This window comes from Pantherophis guttatus, chromosome 11 (genome assembly GCF_059756535.1).
Source record: "Pantherophis guttatus breed Tessera chromosome 11, ASM5975653v1, whole genome shotgun sequence".
Taxonomy (NCBI): domain Eukaryota; kingdom Metazoa; phylum Chordata; class Lepidosauria; order Squamata; family Colubridae; genus Pantherophis; species Pantherophis guttatus.
In genome coordinates, this window is record NC_142073.1 from 4,683,635 (window position 1) to 4,701,684 (window position 18,050).

At 41.0% G+C, this 18,050-nt stretch overlaps 1 protein-coding gene across 2 annotated transcripts in view; it reads right to left on the reverse strand.

Annotated features, from left to right (window-relative positions):
- FTO (FTO alpha-ketoglutarate dependent dioxygenase) overlaps positions 1 to 18,050 on the reverse strand; it is a 173,600-nt gene continuing 155,550 nt past the window's right edge. For both annotated transcript variants that reach the window (XM_087876958.1, XM_087876960.1), the window contains exon 9: positions 1 to 1,476. In XM_087876958.1, the coding sequence (XP_087733084.1) occupies positions 1,332 to 1,476 (145 nt within the window). In that variant the 3' untranslated portion in view covers positions 1 to 1,331. The remainder of the gene's footprint in view (positions 1,477 to 18,050) is intronic.

An 18,050-nucleotide genomic window follows, 5' to 3' on the forward strand; every position in this document is an offset into this window, starting at 1 on the left:
TTCTGCAGGATTCATTAACTTCCCTTTATATACGTAACAACACAGACAGTACCAACTGCGGATTCTTCCAAGGGTTACAGGCAAAAAAACACAAGCAGAGGAGAGATTGTAAGTAAGTGCTTAGTTTCAGTTCAGCAGACAGTCCAGATTAGTTTCGTTTTAGAGCTGAGCGCAGAATCAGAGCTCAGCACAGCTATGCCACGCCCAGACTTCTTGCTTAAGTTTCTGTTTCCAAAACAGCCCTCATTGGCCGACCCAGTTTTTTTTTTTTTTTTTTAATTTGATTTATATGCCACCCTTCTCCGGAGACTCAGGGCGGCTTACAATGCGCTAAGCAATAGCCTTCATCCTTTTGTATATTTTATACAAAGTCAGCTTATTGCCCCCACAAACTGGGTCCTCAATTTACCTACCTTAGAAAGGATGGAAGGCTGAGTCAACCTTGAGCCTTGGCGAGATTTGAATCTGCAGTAATTGCAGGCATCTGGTCTTTAATAACCAGCTTAATAACAGGGTGCCTTAGACCACTGTACTACCAAGGCCAGTTGCTATGCCTATTCATTGGCTGACCTTGTTACCATGTCTCCATTCCAGTTCATGAATATTCTGACACCTTTGAGGACCTCTAGTTCAGCCCTCTGTTCAAACAGAATAATAGATTCCCAATTTCTTGGCTGACTCGATGGCGTTTGCCATGTAACCGAAGACCAAAATATCATTAAACATCAGTAAACATCAATAAAACAGGCATCAGTTGGTCCTTTATTTCTCATTACCTATCTGAAATGCTTTTTGGTATGGATATCGCTTGAGTTTTTAGCTCCACTACAGATTCTAGATAATCTACTTTTCATAATCCGGCTCCAACGTCCTTTTCGATTGACCAATAAATCAGAATATTTGTAGCTCAGGGTTGTAATGAAACGTCTGCAAGAAAACAACCAAGCTAAGAGAGCACCAAGAACCATCCTCCTCCTTTCTGCAAACCTCCTCCCTTCTAGCACTGATGATGTTACCTAGTTGGGTAATGAAACATCTGCAAGAAAACAAACTCAAGAGAACACCAGGGGTCCCACACCCCTCCTCCTCCTTTCTGCAAACTCCCTCCCTTCTAGCACTGATGATGTTACCTAGTTGGGTAATGAAAAGTCTGCAAAAAAACAACTAAGCTCAGAGAAAACCAAGGACCCCTTTTTGATTTGTTTCTCAACCGACCATGCTACTGAATGTCGCTAAATCTGCAATTAATTAACGGGCTTCTTTGCTTTCATTCTTTTTCTTTGGTGCTTCTTAGCAGTGGAACTCCAACTTCAGTTTCTGATAAAGCTTTTCTAATCTTCCAGAATTGTCTGTAGTTCAAATATTATATCATCAAGATCGAAAGGTAATGGCATCCTGGGATCATTGTCCTCCCAGTAAGGCTTGCATTTCGGTTTCTCGTCCTCCGGTAAGTTTTCTGTAAGTGGTGAATGGCATCTAAAATAAACAAACAAGTAAATAAAAAAAGATTGGAAATTAGTTACTGGAAGCAGTTCAAGATTTAATGCTTTAAGACGCGACCTCGGGAAATCACACTAAACGCATTGAACGGATCGGTGCAATGCAGAACTTTTATTTTGCAGGTTTTTTTGCAGAGGGAACAAATTCAGTTTGTTTTCACTTGTTTTTTCTTTCCAAAGAGGAATCAGGTATAATTGTGGACAGACACAGAGTTCTTAGATATAAGAAGCTCGAAAGTATAAAGTCAGTGTTGAATTTTCAAGGTCTAATTGTCCTTTCCGTGGTTTGTAAATTGTAACCTGCTTGCCTCTTAATTTACAATTTAAGAGAAGACATCCAAAGGAAAGGTCTATATATTTTTTTAAAAAAACCCCACAAAACCAGCAACATTCTTTGTCGTCTAGCAAAAAGAAAATAAATTCCAAAAAATTAGCTTTTTTAAAAACACTCTGTGACTGAGAGAGGAAAAAAGGGGAAAAAAAATGTCTTTTGAAAAACAGACTTTGCAAATAATGGAAAGTGAGGTTCCGGAAGTATATTGGAAAGAGAAAACAGACAACATTTATTGGATTCAGACTTAATCATGCTTACACTCCCTTAAATCAATTAGACCAGAATGACCAACTTAGATTTCATTGATGTCAAAGGATACATTTTATTGTCCGATTAATATAAAAGCTGAAGAGCAGCCATTCACAGAGAGAATTCAACCCACCCGCATTTTGATGGCAAATTATTTCTTCATTACTTCACATTCTTATCTGGAGTGGTTGCTTCCTGCCGGTTCTTTTTTTGCTGTTATTACGAGATTATTGAGGGAGATTAAACCAAATTTATTGCGCTAAGGTCACAGGGTAGATTAAATAATATTGCAGGAGGTGGCTTGTAAATCTGAGAGATTGGCAAAAGGGAAGAAGAAGAAACGGGGGTGGGGGAAGGTGGCTGGTTGCAGAGGAAGGTTAATAACAATTTCTGCTGATGAATAGATGGGCAAAACTCGAGCAAAATTAAATTAAGGGGTTAGCAGTCGCTACATTCTCAGAGGATCCCTTTGAATTACACTGTTTCTTATTAAAGAGAATCTTCATCAGCAAATCTGGAGCTTAATTATCATAAGCAACTGAATGTGTGCGGGAAGATTTTATGAGTTGTAAACCCACCCCTCTCAGAAGATTATGTTATAATAAAGGCTGCCATTTAATTCTCCTTGTACTAGTGAATTTGTAGCCATTTAGTATTTCCCATCTTAGTCAATTTTTTTTTTTTAACCGCTGTGTGTTTTAATTTGCCAACTGCTGGCTCATTATCAAATGCTTATGAAAGCGTGCAAAGTGGAAGACAGATTTGGTTATTTGTAATAGGAGAAGGAAGACAGCCGAAAGATAATCTTTGAAAAAACACCCTTTTTCTAGGTAGCTTGTTTGTGTTTCAAAAGGGAAAAAATGATTCTTCCGAAGTTTAGAATAGAATAGAATCATAGAGTAGAGTAGAGTAGAGTAGAGTAGAGTAGAGTAGAGTAGAGTAGAGTAGAGTAGAATAGAATAGAATAGAATAGAATAGAATAGAATAGAATAGAATAGAATAGAATAGAATAGAATAGAATAGAATAGAATTCTTTATTGGCCAAGTGTGATTGGACACACAAGGAATTTGTCTTTGGTGTATATGCTCTCAGTGTACATAAGTAGAATAAAATACATTCATCAAGAATAAAAAGATACAACACTTAGTGATAATCAAGGTTACTAATAAGCTATCAAATCGTACTAGGAAACAAATAAAAACAATATAAATGGAAAGATATAAGCAACATGGTTATAGTTATAAATGGGAAGAGATAGATACTAGTAAGGAAGAGAAGAATAATAGTGATACAGTCTTAGTAAATTATTTGACAGTGTTGTGGGAATTAGTTGTTAAGCAGAGTGATGGCTTTCGGGAAAAAACTATTCTTGTGTCTAGTTGTTCTGGTGTGCAGTGCTCTATAGCATCGTTTTGAGGGTAGGAGTTGAAACAATTTATGTCCAGGATGTGAGGGATCTGTAGATATTTTCACAGCCCTCTTTTTGACTTGTGCAGTATACAGGTCCTCAATGGAAGGCAGGTTGGTAGCCATTGTTTTTTCTGCAGTTCTAATGATCTGAAGTCTATGTCTGTCTTGTTGGATTGCAGAACCAAACCAGTCAGTTGTACAGGTGCAGATGACAGACTCAATCATTCCTCTGTAGAAGGTGCGTTATTCCTCTGTGTAAGGTGAGTTTTTGGTACCCCTGTCCCTGCCTCTAATTAAGTCAGTGATGGTGAACCTATGGCACGTGTGCCCGAAGTGGCACACGGAGGCATGTCGCCTGGCATGCACGACATCATCCGCTCCTCTTCTGGGTTTCTGGTGCGCATGACAATCAGCTGGCCTTTTTGCATGTGGCAGAAACTGGAAGAGCTGGCCTTCCGTTTTCCTGCATGAGCATGTGCACCAGCCAGCTTATCGTCTCATGTGCATGTGTGCCAGAAACCCAGTAGACTAGCTGGCCAGAGTGCATGTGCGTACCGGAAACCGGAAGTTCATTTTCGGGCACGTGCATGCATCCTGGGCAGCTCTTCTTCCAGGTTGCGGCCTAGACAAGCGTGTGCGCAGTCCCTTTTCAGCACTCAGTACCAGAACATCATCTAAAGGAGTGAAAGTTACTCTGGTATTAATTCAATACTCAGCCTTAGCTCCAAAGGACCCCATCTACAAAAAGCTACCACTGTGCCCAAACTAACATAAAGCAGAACGCCACATCTTCATTTGCAGCCAAAGAGTTCAGGGACTGGCCCCGACAATCAACCGATTAATGCTTTCAACACCCTTCAAATGATTAATGGACGCGATCGCTTGGCCACGTTTGACCCTTGAGAAAAGGATGAAACAAAACCCATCCAAAAGGGGACATCATTTCTCCTGGGGATTATTGATGGCGGAAAAACACCCAGGGGACGACGTCTGTCAAGTTCACACCCATGTTGGAAAGCGGTTAATTGCGGCTCTACCTTCTCGCGCACTCAATCCCTGGTGCATTACAGCACAAGGACAGTATTAACACATCACATTCCTATATATCTTCTCCAGTTCCACTTCCGGCTGTGATAATAGCATCTGTTAACATGCATTAAGTACCATAAAGTAGCACATCACTTCATAAATAATAAGATTAACCGACCTCGGGGTCCTGAAGAGAGAGAGAGAGAGAGACAAAAAAAAAAAAAGAGTAATGTGTTTCAATGTTCTCATTATTTATTTAAAATACAAATGAAAGGAACACAAGTTACTCTCTTTTTTTGTCTTTGGGGGAGAATCCTCTTAGCATAAATATTAAATTGCGCCTTTGATAAAAAACCATGCCACGTTGAAAAAGCGAGGATTTGTCGCGCGCGGGGACCTCAAGGTAACTTGAGCTGAGCATCAGGTTTCCTGGTCCTAACCTGTGTGATAATCCTGGGTTGGAAACTTCTCCTCTCTCTTCACCTTACTAAAAAATGGATGCCATTAATATTCAATAAAAGTTGAAGCCAATTACAAGCTGTGACAAGATGCTTAATTCAGGGGTTTTTTTTTTTCCTTAGTTGCGTCTCTCACTGTGTCTCTTCCCCCCCCCTTCCCCATTTGATACTCTAGGTGAAACATTTCAAGGCAAAGGTTTTCTAAATCCATTAGCATATTTAGGCAAGTCTTAAGTTCTTCAAACAGCAGAGGTTCAGCGAATGTTAATAAGAACAAAGGACTTTTCAAGGATGACCCTATTGGGCGGGTTGAAATTCAGCTAAACTCAAACTATACAGAACATAAAATCATAGAGTTGGAAGGGACTTTGGAGATCTTCTAGGCCAACCCCCTGTTCGAGCAAGAGACCCTATACAGCGGTGAAATCCTCTGAAGTCTGCTACCAGTTCTGTGAGTCTGCTAATGAGCACGCGCACCCACACAGCGCTAAAAAAGGAACATTTTGAAGCCTTCTGAGTCTGCAAAGGTAAGTAGAACAGCGAGGGGAGGGGGGAATCCGCTATGCCACGTGATTTAGATTAGCTAGAAAGCAGGAAATCCGATGATTCTAGCTAATATAAATCGCGTGTCACAGCTGATCGTCGCCCAGCTGATCATCGGAAATACCGGTTCGCTCGAATCAGTAGCATTTTTTACTATTGGTTCAGGAGAACCGGTCTGAACCGGTAGCATTTCACCCCTGACTCTATACCATCCTGGACAAATGGTTATCTGGTCTCCAGGATTAAAAATAAAACACACTTGGAAGGCCATTTAAGGGTAATGTGGTTATATCTCCGTTTCAGGGGTGAAATGCTCCTGGTTTGGACTGGATCGCCCGATCCGGTAGGGATGATGGCGGGTGGTTCGGAGAACCGGTAGCAAAAATCCCTGCCCCCCTCTCCATGCCCAGCTGAGCCATGCCTCTTTAGCTCAACCTCTTCAGCTAAAAAAATGCTTTTAAAAGTTTTTTTAAAAAGCCTCTGATGATCGCGCAGCTCAGCTGGGATCATCAGAGCCTTAAATAAAGTATTTTTTCTACAAACTTTTCGGCTGAAGAGAAAATTTGTAGAAAAAATGCTTTTAAAAGGCTCTGACGATCCCAGCTGAGTTGCTTGATCGTCAGAGGCTTTTTTTTCTTTTAAAAGCAAAAAAAAATGCTTTTAAAAGAAAACAAATGCCTCTGACAATCAGGCAACTCAGCTGGGATCATCAGAGCCTTTTAAAAGCCTTTTTTAAAAATCTCTTCGGCCGAAGAGGTTGTAGAAAAAATGCTTTTAAAAGTTAAAAAAAAAAAAAGTTGGCCATGCCCACCCAGTCACATCCCCACACCCCCAAGCCATGCCCACAGAATCGGTAGTAACAAATTTTACATTTCATCACTGCTCCGTTTCCCCCAAAACGAAATAAGATTTAAAATATAATCGATAGGACCAAGGCCAAACTAGATTATGAGTCAGGTGTAGGTTCAAAAAAAAAAAAATCAAATTAAGGAGTTACTTTTCCACCCATAATTTTTATCGACTTAATAATTTCCTCTTTTGTAATGTTAAAAATGACCATTTCAATTTTTGGAAGGAATCCAGAAGTTCCATCAAAGGTTTTTCATGTAAGAACTGATCCTTCACTATGCCACCATATTTAACTAATAGCCTGTAATAGATCCATCCTTCTCGTGAACGTATTGAAACAAGGGGTCCCTAAGTTCGTTATCCAGTATGCAAAACCATATATCCTTCTGCTTATTTTGAGTTGATAACTCATAAATTCTACTATAGTACATGTCTCAAGTCCTTAGAAAATGGATCAAGGAGAGCCACTTCTACCTATTTATCAGCAATTCATCATGTCCAATTTGATGTATGTCTTTCCCTCATAGCATTCATTTGATTTTCCCCAAGGAAAAGAAAACAGCAATTTGTTTAGAGCGTTGACCATAAATTTAAAAAAAAATATTAATTTTTCATATAATTTCAATTATATGAAATATTAATTATAAAAAAGCAAGTTACTCCAAGCATGCATTAATCCAGTTTGGAGATGGTGAGTAGCTTAGGAGAAGACCCACCTTGTTTTCATATGGCTCATTCTTGGTTAATTTTAATGTTTTAATTCTTAATGCTGAAGGTTTTCAGTGTTTCACTGTTCTTCTTATATTGTGTTTTGATATTGTTGTAAGCCATCTGGACTTGCTTGACAGGGAGATGGGCAGCACATAATTTTTTTTTTTTTTTAATTTGATTTATATGCTGCCCTTCTCCGAAGACTCAGGGCGGCTTACAATGTGCTCAGCAATAGCCTTCATCCTTTTGTATATTTATACAAAGTCAGCTTATTGCCCCCACAAACTGGGTCCTCATTTCACCTACCTTAGAAAGGATGGAAGGCTGAGTCAACCTTGAGCCTTGGCGAGATTCGAACCCTGCAGTAATTGCAGGCAGCTGGTCTTAAGCAGCTTAATAACAGGGTGCCTTAAACCCTAGTACTACCAAGGCTCTTTAATAAATAAACTCATTACACTTGTAAAACATATGAAGAACGGTTGCAGGAATTGGGTATGTCTAGTCTGGTGAAAAGAAGGACCAGGGGAGATATCAAAGCAATGTTTTAATATTTGAGGGGCTACCACAAAGATGAGGGGGTCAACCTACTTTCCAAAGCACCAGAAGGCATCCGAAGATACAACAGATGGGAACTAATCAAGGAGAGAAGCAACCTAGAACTAAGGAGATACTTTCGTAACAGTGAGAACAATTAACCAGTGGAACATCTTGCCTTCAGAAGTTATGGGTGCTTTAACAATGGGGGCTTTTAAGAAGAGAGTAGACAGCCACTTGTCTGAAATGGTATAGGGTCTTCTGCTAAAGAAGGTGGTTGGACTAGAAGACATCCAATGTGTCTCCCAACTTTGTCATTCTATGTTGTGTGTTATACCGAGAGGTGACATTATCGATGCTGCCCAAATTAGTGGTAAGAACGAATGCATTACTTCAGATTAGAGAAGTTATACCCTGTTTCCCCTAAAATAAGACTCAACCGGAAAATAAGCCCTAGTATGATTTTTCAGGATGCTTGTAATATAAGCCCTACCCCCCAAAATAAGCCCCAGTCTTTTGTCAGCCAGATGGACACATTTACTTTACTTTACTTTACTTTATTCAAATTTCTATACCGCCCTTCTCCTTTCGGACTCAGGGCGGTGAACAGCCAAGATAAAAACATCTATACAAAACATCACAGTTAAAAAATAAAGTTAAAATAATTTATAAATTTGGCCCATAATTTAAAACTTGTCAATTTAAAATCAATATTAAAATTTTAAAACTAACCCTAAAATCAAGACAGACCAGCTAACTGGAAAAAATAAGTTTTTAGGGCCCGACGAAAAATCCGAAGGTCGGAGATCACTCGTATCTCTGGGGGTAGATTGTTCCATAGGGTAGGTGCCACCACAGAGAAGGCTCTCCTCCTGGGGGTCGTCAGCCGGCATTGTCTGGCCATATTTATGGTTAGTACCATATTTCCCCAAAAGTAAGACCTAACTGGAAAATAAACCCTAATGTGTCTTTTGGAGCAAAAATTAATATAAGACCCAGTCTTATTTTTGGAAAAACATGGTACTTTATTTAAAAAAAAAAAAAACCTTTTATGAAAAAGAAAATCGTTGGCTTGACTGTACTGTGTTTTCCCTGTTTCAGAAATATTTCAACCATAAAACTGTTAAACAAATCTGTTCAATTGACCATCTCAAGAACCTTCATGGGGCTACCTCAGCGAAACCAAGCTGAAGATATCTATTCTTCTGGAATCCCAAGGAGACTCTTCCAACCCGCTTATTTTCTGGGTTGTTATACATACAATTTGATGATTGGATCTATTCAATATGTTGGGAGACACTGGTCACGATACTAAAATTAACCACTTTAGCTAAAGTGTGTGTTAATTATGGGTATGCCAGCAGTCAATAAAAGGTTAATGCAAAAGTCAGAAGGATAAATTTATTTCAGCAATGCCTCAGTCAGACTAACATTATGCTTGGTGTTTTTAATCAATAGGTTTTATACTAATGTGCTAACCATTTATTTTAAAACACTCTTCTGCTTTCTCCCTTCCTTGACTAAGATCTACAGCTGTTTGGGGGAGAAAGCAAAAGACACACACACACATACACACTCCTGTTGACAAATAGCACTCAACGCAGGTTTTTGATTTCTAGGTTTGGCCTACTCCAGAAATAAGATGAACTTTGTTGAAAACATGAAGTGAGATAATGGCAAACAATAGCAACCAGAAACTGAAGCATGGTTTCTCTAAGAAAAGGCAAAGTAAATAACACAAAAAAAAGTAGACAAAGGCTGCCACAGGCGCCCCCGACACGAGTGACGTCAAGATGGCTACGCCCACATCACTGGTTCCAAACATCTTCCATCACTTTACAATAATACAATAATATTGTATTATTGTATTCATATAAACACAGTTCTTAAACATAACATTTATTTATAATAACATCTATATATTTGTTCTAACACTATACATTTGTCTTGGCTACCCTCTTGTTATCCAGTGGAACTAGTGATGTTATATCTATGTCCAATGTTTTTTTAATTTTGTATTATTAATAAAAAACTTTTTTTAAAAAAAATAAAGATGGTTACACCCACCCCGGCCCCCCAAAGTCAAACACAACCCTGATGCCGCCCTCAATAAAATCAAGTTTGGCACCCCTGCTTTATACCATCCCAGAATAATGGCTCTCCAAACTTTTCTTGAAAAACTCCAGTGACCAAGTACCCACAACGCCAGGAGCCAAGCGATTCCATTGATTAATTATTCTCAGTTTAATGGATCAATCAATTTCCCATCAGGAATTCCTCTTTATTTCTTAAGTTGATTCTTCCTTATCATATACCTCCGGACCCCCTGAATGAGCATGCATCTACGCAGCAGAATTATCCATTTAAGTTTGCAAAGGGCACTTAAAAACTTGTTTTTAAAAACACACCGTGAAATTTATTTATTTATTATTTATTTATTTATTAAATTTATATACCGCCCTATTCCTGAGGGACTCAGGGCGGTGAACAGCGAACGATAAAAATACATGTAATACAAATGTTAAAAAAAAAAAACAATTAAAATATACTAAACACTCTGGTCCTAGATAATTCAAGACATCCCAGTTTAAAATAAAATCAAAAGCAATATAAAGGGAAAGTTAGGCCAGGCCGGCCTGCTGAAACAGGAATGTTTTGAAGCTGGCCTGGAAATAAATTCTTACATATTTGTATTAAAAAAAACAAAAACGGGCCTGCAAACCCTAGTTGCTTTTTCTTTGCAGGACCCCCCAAAAAAAGAAGAAAGCGATTGTCTTCAGAGTTGTGGTTCGTTCCCGATCAGCTCATGCTGCTAAATGCCGCGGCGTTTACAGAAACATGTTCTCCTTGGACCAAAGCTCAAACTTTGCATTGAAAGCCGTCACAGAAACTTTAAGCCGTTTCCACTCACAGAATTTAACAATTATGCCTCCTGGATGAATAAATTTGCAACGTCTGTGGGAATGTGTTATACATATGCATGCGCACACCTCTCTCAGTATAGATCTATGCCATATATCACAGTAAGGTATTCAGTGATATTAGACGTAGTAGGGGAAAATTTTTGAATTTCAGTAAGACTTCAGATTCTTTACTAACCCGTGGACTTACTGATCCCATAGGATTCAAAATATTCATTCCAAAATATTATCCCTTAATCTACAACTGTGACTAAAGTACTTGGGACAAAATACAAGGCTAGCTGAACTGCCAACCCAAAAGGGCCGCGAGCTGACATGTCTATTTCTATTCAGATGATATGTGATTCTCCTTTTTTCTGTTTTTCCTCGCTTTATCCATTCAGAAATGTCATCTCTCTCTCTCTCTCTCTCTCTCTCTCTCTCTCTCTCTCTCTCTCTCTCTCCCTCCCTCCCTCCCTCCCTCCCTCTCCCTTTATCTAGATATCTTCTACCTATCTACAAACTTTCTCTCTCTTTCTCTCTCTCAAGAGCTCCGGTGGTGCAGTGGTTAGAATGCAGTATTGCAAGCTAATTCTGCCGACTACCAGCAGTTCAAGTCTCCCTGGCTCAAGGTTGACTCAGCCTTTCCATCCTTCCGAGGTCGGTAAAATAAGGACCCAGATTGTTCGAGGGCTGGCTCTGTAAACCACTGAGGACTGTGAAAGTTACTATGAAGCGATATGTAAGCCTTCTTATTGCAACGCGCTCTACATGGGGCTGCCCTTGAACAGCATCCGGAAGCTCCAGTTGGTGCAAAATGTAGTGGCCCGCACAATTTTGTGCAGACCCCGGTGTGCACATGCATCACATCTCCTGCGGGAGCTGCATTGGTTGCCGATTTGCTTCCGGGTGCAATTCAAGGTGCTGGTTGTCACCTTTAAAAGCCCTTCATGGCTTGGGACCAGGTGATCTCAGGGACCGTCTCTTGCCAGTCACATCTACCTGACCCACCAGAGCGGGGAGGCAGGGAATGTTGTGGGAGATACAACTGGTGGAAGAAGGGCCTTCTCTGTGGTGGCTCCCCCTCTCTCTGGAACATCATCCCCCCAGAGATTAGAATGGCCCCCACTCTAATTCTCTTCCGGAAGGTGCTGAAGACCTGGTTCTGCCAGCGGGCCCGGGGAACCCAGAGCGGGATGGAGCCCATAAAATGGCTTGTGTGATCGGCTGTCACTGTGGTGGAAGGTGGGGGTGATTTTATTACATTCATTTATTTGATTTTTTTATTAGTTTTTAAATGTGGTTTTTATATTCTATAAGCCGTCTTGAGTCGCCATGGGCGAATAGGCGACAATATAAATTTAATGAATAAATAAATAAAATAAAATAAACTTGCTTCTTATAGCGATAGCACTTAGACTTATATATCGCTTCACAGTAGTTTTATAATCCTCTCTAAAATGAATACTTCCCTGAAGGAACCGTGTCTCATCCGCCCACGACATCTATTTCAGCAGTGAAAGAGTGGATAGACATGGCGGAAAGACCTCTTAGCCCATTTGAGGGACACGTGCTTTCCTTCGCCGAGATGTCCACCATCTGCAGAGCATCGTCTACGGGGATCCGCCAAGCCTTCTCCTTTCCCTGCGTCGTTTGCCCGTAGGTATTTCCGCCCGCAAAAAGAAATGTAACTTTAATTTCATCTGACTTCAATTGTGTTCAAATTACAGTCAAAAAAAAAAAAAAGGAAGCAGACAACAAGCTGTAAATATTTAAAGAGACAGAAAATCATTGGGAATCGTGCCTTTATGAATATTTGATGACAAAAGGTTAGATCTGCTGCTGGTAAATTACCAGAAATTATGTCCGTCATGTGACTCTGTCAGCAAAGGTTAATACAAATAGGTTTAGATTTAGATGAGATGACAACGGGGATTAAAAAATATTTGTCCTGTCTTCGCCGCAAATTACTTCCTCACCTCCCCCCGCCCCCCACTTCCAGCACTCCAACACCCTCTGCCACATTTTTAATGTAACATAGTTTATTGTTAGGATCGTGGCAGCCGAGTTGCACTTCCCAAAGAAATCATTTTGCTGTGCAAAATATTGTGCAAAATGTCCCTTTTCACCCCAGCTAACCTGACTCTTTAATTGTTCACTTCTGGAAGGGACGTCATAGGCTCCTCAATTCCTCAGGGCTTCCAATTCCAAACTGTTCTCAAACCGCTGTGATAAAGCAATGCCAATCAAGGGAGAGAAGTTAGTTAACAATAAAATGTTTACTGGCTTCAGAAAAATAATGCTCAATGGAATCCTTTGCGTGCTGATCAAGTCCGTAGAGATAGTAAACAGAATAGCAGAAGAATTGGAAGGGTCCCTGGAGGTCTTCTAGTCCAACAACCTAGGGACCGGTTCCATGGAGAGAGGCTTTTCCGGGGACCAGAGGGGATGTGATTTCACATGCTGCCTGCATCCCATAGATAGGGCTTCGCTGGTTTGCGCGGCCTAGTTTCTGGCTTGCCATGGCCCAGTGCCAATCCACGGACTGGGAGTTGGGGGACCCCTGCCCTATACCATTTCCAGGCTCTTCTTAAAAACCTCCAGTGATGGAGCACCCACAACTTCTGGAGGCAAGTTGTTCCACGGATTAATTGTTCTCACTGTCAGGAAATTTCTCCTTAGTTCTAGGTTGCTTCTCTCCTTGATTAGTTTCCACCCATTGCTTCTTGTCCTGCCCTCAGGTGCTTTGGAGAATAGCTTGACTCCCTCTTCTTTGGGGCAGCTCCTGAGATATTGGAACACTGGTATTATGTCACCCCTTAGTCCAGGGGTCGGCTACCTTAAACACTCAAAGAACCACAAAGGTCCTAACCGGAAGCACCCCGTTCAGTTCTGGAGCCGACCGGAAGTCCAGTTCCCCTACCATAGAGTCTCCTCCTTACTGCGGGGTCCTTTTTCCTCTACCTGTTCTAACCAAAAGCCCTATCAATTGTGGAGCCAACCGGAAAATCCGCCCCTTGCCATAGAGTTTCCTCTTGCCGCTCCATGCTCCCCCCCAACTGGAAGCTCCTCTCAAAATCATGGTGCCGACCGGCAACAGGGAGCCACAGCAGAGGGATGAAAGACCCCTGCCTTAATCCTTCTTTTCATTAAACTAAACATACACAATTCCTGCAACCACACTTTGTATGTTTTAGCCTCCAGTCCCCTAATCATCCTGGTTGCTCTTCTCTGCACACTTTCTAGAGTCTCGACATCTTTTTTTATATATATTGTGGCAATCAAAATTGGATGCAGTATTCCATGGGCGGTCTTATCAAGGCATTATAAAGTGGTATTAACACTTCAAGTGATGGTGATTCTTACGGCTACAACTTGGCCCAACATTTCCATTGCTAGATTAAGTGAGTCATGCTGGATTTAATGTCCTTTTTTTTTTTGCCACAGTTGTTAAATGCAGTTGTTAAGTAAATCACATTGTTGTTAAATGAATCCACCTTCCCCCTTGCTAGAAGCTGGCTGAGAGTCACATGGACCCCAGGATCCTGCAACCGTCCTAAATACTTGCAGGTTGCTAAGTGTCTGAATTTTGATCGGCGACGGTGGGAATGCGACGTACGGTCACCTATCCGATGAATACCAACCAACTCATACATTAAAATCAGATGAGAAAAATATGTATTACACCCATGCATAGCTGTACTTGTGTTTATGTGTGCGAAAGTCTGTGTATTATACACATCTACCTGGATCTCTATATTGTGTGTGTGTATGTGTGTCTATGAGTGAGTGAGTGAATGAATGAACGATGACAGATTGGATTAGACACGCCTGGAGCCATCCAAGGGCTTTGAGTGGCCTGCTGAGATTTGATTCTCAGCTCCAGACTTTTCTACTGCAACACTTAGTGCCACACGGAAGGAAGCCATTTAAAACATCAGGGAGCCTGGCTGGACGATCAGATTTAACAGATCAATACCATTGATGATACTCCTGTCTAAAAGCATTGGGGGCTCCCCATCAGAAGTGCACGAAAGCACCAAACATTTGGGGACATCTGCCGATCCATTACCTTCGAACGGTCTTCTTCCAGAGAGACCCGCGAGACGCCTGGCCTTTTCTGCCTTAGTTCTTCCACCTAACTAATTTCCAACTGAGTGCCTGAATCAAATGTACCCCTTCAGAGGAAGTTCTGACCTACGGAGAAGGAAGGGGATAAAAAAGAGAGGCAGAAAAAGAGACAGGACTCAAGAGCTACAACTAGACTCATTGAAGCATGGATAGAGGAGAATATTTGTAGCTCAGGGTTGAAACGAGGGGTCCTTGGTGCTCTCTGAGGTTGGTGATTTTCTTGCAGTCTTCATTACCCTTCACTGAAGCATTAAGTCTCAGGGTTTCGGGTCATCTTCTAGCCAGCTTGAGACAGCCATCCTGTCCTCTCGACATCTACTGGACTCGTGTAAATCTTAATGACGCACTCAACAGCACGAGACCCAGTGGGATACAAATGGGTTCTTTGTGTAGCAACTTGATTCACCGAGATTTGAGTTATCTGAAAAGTAACTCTTCCACTCTGTGATATACACCTGGTGCCTCCCCCCTCCCCCCGAATGGCATTGGATAACATAATTCCAACTTGCTGGATTTAATGCTCTAAAAAGCAACTCGGGTTGGTCTCGTTCCCACTGAGGTTAACTCTTGAAAGACAGATGGAAGGAAGCCCTTTAAAACATCAGGGAGCCTGGCTGGATGATCAGATCAACGTCTAGGTTTGAAAAAAAAGGTTTCAGTATCCATTAGAGAGACCAAAGAAGAAGAGTCTTCAAACTTGGCAGCTTTAAGACTTGTGGACTTCAGCTCCCAGAATTAAGACTTGTGGACTTCAACTCCCAGAATTCTCCAGCCAGCATAGCTTAAATTCCCAGAATTCTCATGGATAATTCTGGGAATTGAAGTCCACAAGTCTTAAAGCTGCCAAGTTTGAAGACCTCTGTTCTAAGCAGAGATGCAACGTGTCGGATTTGATCATGTTGCGTGGAGTTGCTCTTATTGGTGTTTCTCTGTGGAAAGAAGGAGAGGTGCAACCTGTTCAGTGAGGAAACATCGCTCAAAGCAAATGTAAGACACGGGAAACATGGGTTGATTAGGATTTTTTGTTTTTAAGCGCTTAGTTGGAGAAAACGGCAAGCCGAGGCTGGGATGACAAATATGGAAAACACTCGCTCAGATGCGCCAACGACCTACATACAATCAAAAACAGGCTAAAGATGGTAAAATGGACTTGAGGGATTCAAATGACTGGATTCTTGGCAAGCAAGAGACCCAAAGGGAATTGACAACATTTCCGTCTGTCAATTACAAAAAGGCCACATCACTTGGATCTGCACGTATACCACCCACCCGCCAGGATGTCATCATGTTTTTGATCGCATGCGCTCACATTTGTGAACCAGTAGCAAAGGTAAATGAATATCACCCCTGATGTATTCTATGCTGATAGATTACAAGGTTCTTGGGAAGAATTTGATTAACATAAAGGCCAATACCAGCTAAAGAACTGGCAGTATAGTGGTTAAGTCTAATGGCATGTGAGAAGGACCTTGGGAGACCAGAGGAAGAGATGCTGACTAGGGAACAGTCAGATAAGAGTTAGCATAGCCCTCAGCTGCATAAGGGCAGAGAAAGGCTCAGAAGGGAACCTCCCTAGTTTCTCCAGCTGTAAAGAAGACGGTGGGTGATTTGCATTGTCAGACTTGGAAGATTTAATTAATGCAGTTGTAGCATAATGTAGAATTAACTCATCTGGTCATGTTACCTGTCTGGTCTACCTGGACAAGGTGGTGGTCAAATGGAAGGGAAATCCAGCATGTAGGCCCTCCTCAGGCATGGAAGGGGAAAGGCCTGGAAACTAAAACATATGAAGAATGGTTGCAGGAACTGGGTATGGCTAGTCTGGAGAAAAGAAGGACTAGGGGGGACATGATAGCAGCATTCCAGTATTTGAGGGGCTGCCACAAAGAAGAGGGGGGCTCAATTTATTTTCCAAAGCACCAGAAGTCAGGACAAGAAGCAATGGATGGAAACTAATCAAGGCGAGAAGCAACCTGGTCATCCAGTGAGAACTTTCAAACAATGTTCAAGCTTAACAGGGTGATATGTTGATGACAGCACTCTAGAAATTAGCAGGCAGAACCGAGATAAAAATGAAATTCAATTGAATTAACGCTCCATATTAATATTCAACCTACTTAATGCAATTCAATGACTTTGCATAGCTGTGATTATGTTTCAAGTATAACAATTAAACTAAATTTTTAATTGCTCTAGGAAAAAAAAAAGATATGTCCCATTTAGATTCATCAGATCAATTATTTTTGCTTCAGTATAATTAGCAGGGGATATGGAATGGGACTGGCATTTCCCGAACAACGAACAAAAACTTTTAATACTGATATAAATATATTGATGCATATGCAGGTATTTTAAATTTGTATCTGCATCTTGACTTTTGACAACTACCTGGAGAAGTTTATTCAGATTTCTTGCAATGTTTTTGGAACTGGTTTGCCTTCTTCCTAGGGCTAATAGAGAGAGATTGGTCCCAGATCACCCAGCTGGTTATTTTTTCCAGGACAGGACTAGAATATTCTCTCTCTCTCTGTCTCCCTCTCCCCCCATCTCTCTCTCTCACATACACAAGTTAATTCCCTTAACAACTACATGACATTGGCTCTCCTACTTGAATTAATCTTGACTCCTGTAGACTGCTTGGATAAATTCCTGTGGCTTTCTTGGCGAGACTTTTCAGAAGTGGTTTACCATTGCCTACTTATTAAGATTTAGAGAGAGTGACTGGCCCAACGTCACCCAGCTATCTGTGCACCTGAGGCTAGAATTCAGTCTCCTGGTTTTTTAGCCTATGCCTCTAACTGATCCTTGCATTGACCCTAGTTTATATCATTGTCATGGCAAGGTCATGGATTAAAAATCCAACAATGAGGAGGAGGAGGAGGAGGAGGAGGAGGAGGAGGAGGAGGAGGAGGAGGAGGAGGAGGAGGAGAAGAAGAGGAAGAGGAAGAGGAAGAAGAAGAAGAAGAAGAAGAAGAAGAAGAAGAAGAAGAAGAAGAAGAAGAAGAAGAAACAAAGAAGGAGGCATTTTAGCAATATTTTTCTTTTAATTCCCTGACCTATTACTATGTCATCGATTATTAAGCCTGAAAAAAATAAAGACGATCCCAATTAGTGAAATAATTTGCTCATAAGGAGAGACTCCAGAAAGAAAGATCTACTTAAAAAAATAAAATAAAAACAAATAACTCTTTCCCACTGGGACCCTCATCCTTTGTCTGACAATTCAGGCAACGTTATTTAAGATTTTAATTGCTTTGTTGATCTGTGGGCAAATCTCAGTCATCAAAACAATATAAAATTCGGGTTTACTGGGGTGTCTCTGCTTTTTTTTTTTTTTTAATAATTGTAATAAAGTGCTGGTAGTATCTGGGGAAGGTTAAGTTAGGCAAGACTGACTGTCAA